This window comes from Pteropus alecto, unplaced genomic scaffold (genome assembly GCF_000325575.1).
Source record: "Pteropus alecto unplaced genomic scaffold, ASM32557v1 scaffold86, whole genome shotgun sequence".
Classification (NCBI taxonomy): domain Eukaryota; kingdom Metazoa; phylum Chordata; class Mammalia; order Chiroptera; family Pteropodidae; genus Pteropus; species Pteropus alecto.
The window spans coordinates 10,347,107-10,352,798 of NW_006442109.1; the positions used below are offsets into that span (position 1 = coordinate 10,347,107).

General features: G+C 43.4%; 1 protein-coding gene across 1 annotated transcript in view; it reads right to left on the minus strand.

Annotated features, from left to right (window-relative positions):
- Positions 1-2,894, minus strand: part of SLC51B (solute carrier family 51 beta subunit) — a gene marked incomplete at its 5' end in the record, with an annotated part of 4,262 nt that extends 1,368 nt beyond the window's left edge. The window contains 2 exon segments of the mRNA XM_006920556.3: positions 1,491-1,581; positions 2,783-2,894. Of these exon segments, the coding sequence (XP_006920618.2) occupies positions 1,491-1,581; positions 2,783-2,894 (203 nt within the window).
- Between the last annotated feature and the right edge of the window lie 2,798 nt (positions 2,895-5,692).

The following is a 5,692-nucleotide window of genomic DNA, read 5'->3' on the forward strand; positions in this document are numbered from 1 at the left end:
AGGCCTGGGCTCCACCCCGTGCCCTCCTCACACTCAATGTTACAGCCACACAGGCCCTCCTCCTCCCTCCTTGAGCTTGGTGCATGTTTTCCCTTGGTCTGGAAGGCTTCCACAGCTTACTCTCCCTCTCTTTGTTCTGAAGGCCCCAGGTCCTTGCTCTGTGCTCCCATAACACTCTGTATGTCACTGTCCCACAGTCACTATCTGCCACTCTGAACTACAGTCAACTCCCTACCAAATTAAATTCCATAAGGCAGGGGGGGAATCTAACTTGTCCACTATTGTGGCTCCCACTCGCTGCACAGAGCTTGGTATAGAGCAGGTGCTCAGTTCATACCTGTGGAGTGAATGATGAATAGGGGCCATGGTAGTTCATAGAGACGAGTTCTCAATGGGAACTATGTGGGGTTATTCTTTTTTACTTTCTAGCAGAACCGTGAGGAAAATCCATAGATGATACAAAGATTAAGCCAAACCTTCCATGGATCCTCAATGATCTCATTCTGTACAACAGGAATAAATAACTCATGCCTGCCCTATTCTACTGAACTGTTTTGAGGATCAGATGAGAGAATGTGAAGATGCTTTTAAAATTTGGGGGAGGGAATTCTCATTATTATTGTTGCAAAGTTACTGATAGTGATGATTGATGGGTATATACTAATTGTTGAATGCATGAATGATGAATTAATGAATTAATGGGGATGAGTGAACCAAGCATTTATTGAGTAATTTCTAGGATCAGACACTGCCAGTTGCTTGGAGAAACAAAGTTGATTCGAATGTGGTCCCTGCCCTCAAGGGTCTCTCAAACATTAGCCTTGAATCATCCAGAGAGTTTAATTAAATGCCACTGCCCAGGTCCCCCCACAGACCCTTTGTGTCAGAATCTCCAAGGCGTGGTACAACATTCTGTATTTTTAATATTCCTCCTCAGTCGATTTTGTTGTGCATCAGGGTTAAGGAATATTTCCATTACAAAAATGTTAAAATTACCCCTGGAGACTCGACTAATCTCGGGTCTCTATCTGAGCCCTGCACTTGGCCTTGAAGCAGGGCAAGGCTTTCCCCTTCAACAGCATCCCTAACACCGCAATAGCCCCCATTGAGCACTCCCCACAATCCTAGGAGGAAAGAACTGGTTAATTATCACCACTTATAGAAGGAGAGACTGGTTTGGAGGTATTGAATTTATTGCCCTGCTAGTGAGTGGCAGAGCAGGGATTTGAACCCAGGCCTGTGTGACTCCAGAGCCAGAGATCCTGGCCTCTGAGACAGCCCCTACCCTGCTCACTGGCTAGGGCCAGAGGGTGGTAACTGGGGATGGTTGTTAGTTTCTCAACAATTTTGGTTTTCCAAAGGACCTTGAAGGCTGCATCCTTCTATCCCAAAGTGTGGACAGCCAAGGCCATAGATGACCCTTTCCTAGATTTCCCTTGGGAGGACAGGATCCCCACCTTCCAGAGGCCACCCCTAGACCAGCTCCTCACCTGTTTGCCTTGATACTCCTTCCCAGGAGAACAGTGCTTATTAAGACCACCACACCCACCAGGACAAAGATGGAAATATTCCAAGGAGATGCTGTGGAGGGACACACAAGACAGAGCCTTGAGGAGAGGCTGGTGGCCCTCAGGCCCACTAACAATTGGGGTTTGAGCTCTGACACAGCTCACAGTATCAATTAGCCTCTGTTGTGGACCAGGTGTTGTAGAGCAACTCTAATTAAGGTGAAGATGAGCTCCCTGCAGGGAACTCTGTGTGTGTGTGTGTGTGTGTGTGTCTGTCTGTTTGTCTGCTATGGAGCAGCCCTAATTTAATGGGAGACAGCACTGCAGTTGGATAATAGTGGGGAGGGCATGAGGTGAGTCAAGATAAACTTCCCAATCTTCAGAGTTTTGCAGGGGACTGGAGTTGTGCAGTGCAAGGACAGGAAGGAAGGAAGAGAAGCCTCAGGAGAGGGAGGGAGGAAGGGAGGAAGAAAGAGAAGGAGAGAGGGAGGGAGGGAGAAAGATGTGGCAGTTAAACTGGATTCAACAACTGTCCACAGGTAGTATATAAAGTGGTTAATCTGAATTTGGGTAATCAATATTCATCCACATTGTATCAAAGTGAGGCAGGATCTAGCCTCAGAGCCTTTGCATTTGCTGTTTGCATTTGCATTTGCATTCTACCAAGAATGTTCTTTCCTCACATAATCTGCATAAACTGGTTCTTTCACCTCCTGCAGGCTTTGTTCAAATGTCAGCTTTGTAGTGAAGCCTTCCTTGACCACATTACCCACCCTTGCTGCGCACTTCCCATTCCCTTTCTCTGCTTAATTCTTCTACTTATTTTTTTTCTCTTAGCCCTGGAATCATCCAGAGAATTTAACAAAATGCCACTTCCCAACTTAGACTCCATGCATTTAGGTTGTTTATCTTGTTTATTTTCTATTTCTTTCACTGAAACGTGCTCCATGAAGGCTGAGATTTTCATGTTTTATTCACTACTGTAACTCCAGTGCTAAGACAGTGCCTGGCACACAGAAGGAATTTAATAAATATTTGCGAAAGAGTGGATGGATGAGTAAATGAATGGCCATGACTTGAAAAAAAGGAGGGCGAGGTTCAGCAATATCCTGGGTACCAAGACTCCTCAGCCTCAGTCCCTGCCTTGGAGGAAATGTGCAACCTGTTGTGAAGGAGGGGACCATGTCAGGGGCTTTAGCCAGAGTCCACTGTTTGTGTTTTGTGTTGAGACCATATACACCCTCATCCCCAGAAACCAATCCCTTGCCACTTACCATCTTCTACCCGAAAGAACCAAAGCATTTCTTCCAGCAGCTCCTGAGGCACCTCAGTGCCAGCTGGGGCATGGGTAACCCCCTCACCGTGGACCATGTCACGCTCCTAGTTAGGGTATGTTTATGATAACGAAGTCCTTTGGCCCCTTTGGCCCCTAGATACTCTCCTGCCTCCTAGGTTCTGGCCCCTGGGCAAAGCTCTGCAGACCCCTGGAAAGAAAGCAGAGAGCATGATTGGATATCTCAACCCAGTTTGACCTCTCCTCCCTGCCCAAACCCAGCTCTCCTCTGGCCCAAAGTTATAGGACCAGAACAGCCTGACTCTGGAGCGGGTCAGGCTGTTCTGGAGAAGCAGAGACCATAGAAGTGGGAGTCACTCAAATCTTTATTAAAACCCATCACATGTGAGGAGGAGCATTGACCTGGGAGTGAGGAGGACCAAGCCACTGACAGGCTGTTGGGGACAACTCCCATTTTTGCCTACACAGCATCTCCATCCAGCTTCTACAGCCCACAGCTCTCTTTTACCCCAGTTTCTTAGTAAATTGTCCCATTCCTTGCCATTGATTTTCATATGGTAACCAATCACAGGACCCTGTCTTCCCACATGACAAAGGTTGGGCTTATCATAGTCTTTCTCCTTGAGATTGATAATGCCTGCGACTCAGAGCTAAGAATGAGAGAAAGTACCAGAAAAAGGTAGCTGCCAGCTACTGCTGCTGAGAGCTGAGCACTCTTACAGCTGAGCTTTCCTCAGTTACTATCTCTATGCCTACTTGGTCAGGGCTGCCCTCAGTTTAGCAATCCTCTGAAAACTTTTTCTCCTTTTTCTTTTCTTTTTTTGGACATGTTATCAGAGTTGTTTTTTGGTGGTTTGCAGCGGAAGAACTTGAATCCATGCCTCCCGGCTAAATCCCTTCATGAATGAGCCTGTTTCCATCCCTACAAAATGAAGCGGGTTAAACTATCTGTGTTTAACATATCTGTCAGACATTGAGACCCAGTAATAAAAAATGATAACCAATTCCAATTTGGGATGTTGACAAGAGACTAAATCACTATACCAAGGGATCAGAACACAGATTTCAGAGAGCTCTATGTAGACATGAGAACTTGGTATATAATAAAGGTAGCTCTACTAACCAGAAAAAAGGAAGAATTTTAGTATAGACGGTGTTAGGAAAACTGACTCGCTGTATGGGAAAAGGAAGACTGGATACACATCTAACCAACAGCAGGTACAAAAACAGACTCCACAATTAAAGGCCTAAATGTAAGAGGAAAAATATAAAGTTAATAGAATTGGGGTAAGACTTCTTAAACAAATCATTCAAAAACAACAACAAACAAAACTGATGCATTTGATTATATCAAAAATAAAATTATTTGCTCAATGAAGAATACTATCAATAAAGTAACAAAAACTTTTCCGATTGTGATAAGACACTTATAATGCTTAAAACCAAGAGGAGACTGACATCTAGAATATACAAAGAATTCTTAAAATATTAACAAGAAAAAGACAGGAACCCTAATAAATGGGTAAAGGATCTAAACAGGCAGTTTATAAAACAGGAAATTCAAAAGGGTAGCAAGCATATGAAAAAATGCTCAAACTCTTTGGTAATCAGAAGAATAAAAATTAAAACAAAAATGAAATACCACTTGACATTTCTTAGACCGCCATAGTTTGAAAGGTGGATAATGCTGTGTGTTAGTGGGACTCTGGGCCATAGCCTCATGCACTGACAGGGGGAGTGTAGAGTGGGCTAGCCATCTAGAGAGCAAATTAGTACTAGTAAGTATACACACCCCAGGAACAGCTCTGCTCCTGAGTGTGTATATCTATAACCCAAAGAAATGATCCCCAGTGATCATAAGGAGGCATGCCATATCATTTATGAAAATGCAAAATATATGCACACTAAACAACAAATTTTACATAAACACATTTTTTTAAAAAAGACACACATTTAACACATTAGGGTAATTCTCTCTGGGGGAGGAGGAAAAAGGGACCAGGAATGGAGATAAAAGTAACTGAAGAAATAAAATAGGAGATGAGTTTTGAACAGACCAATCATGAAAACATGTCATGGGCTAACAACAAACAACAACAACAGCAACAAAGGCAAAAAGAAAACAGGACAGGCACCAGGCGATCTCAAGTCCCCCTGCTTTGACACTGCTTCTGAAATAGCTTTTGGAGGCTCAGCTGGGAACATTCAAAAACAACTGGATGACAAACAGCCAAAAAGGAAAACAGTAGTAAAAAAAGACTAGATTGACATCAGAGGTTTCTTCAGCTCTAAATGCTCTGAGAAAACTGAAGAAACATCTATAGATTTTGAGGGGCAATATTTTGACACAAATAAAATACTGAGCTAACTTTTTCGTATATAAATGATCATTCATGTATCAGGGTGGAGATGGAAGTCAGAGAAGAAAGAAAGGCCTTATTTGGACTTCCAAGGACTCAGAGGCATACTAACCACTTACTCACTTGAGGGATGTGTGTATAGAGACTGAATAATGGAAACAAACTTATGGGGATGGCTATGTAAATATGTGATCATATTTACAGCTCCAATAGTCTGTCCAGAGCCCTTACTAAGAAGAGTTGTGACTTTCTGTCCAATGTCAGACGCAGGAGTGCCTGGATTAATTAGTAACATTGGCCATAGGCCCCTTTTGCATAAGCAGACCCTCCACACGCACAGAGAAAAGAGTATGAGGGTCTAGAAACCAAGCACTGACTCCCTGTGGGGAGGTGGGATGGGGCCTGGACACAAGGGAACACCGAGCACTTCTGTATTGTGGACATGTCTCATGAGTACACACTACCTTCATGAAAACAATACATGTAATTACATTTTTTAATGTATGTATTTTTATATGTATATTTTAAAT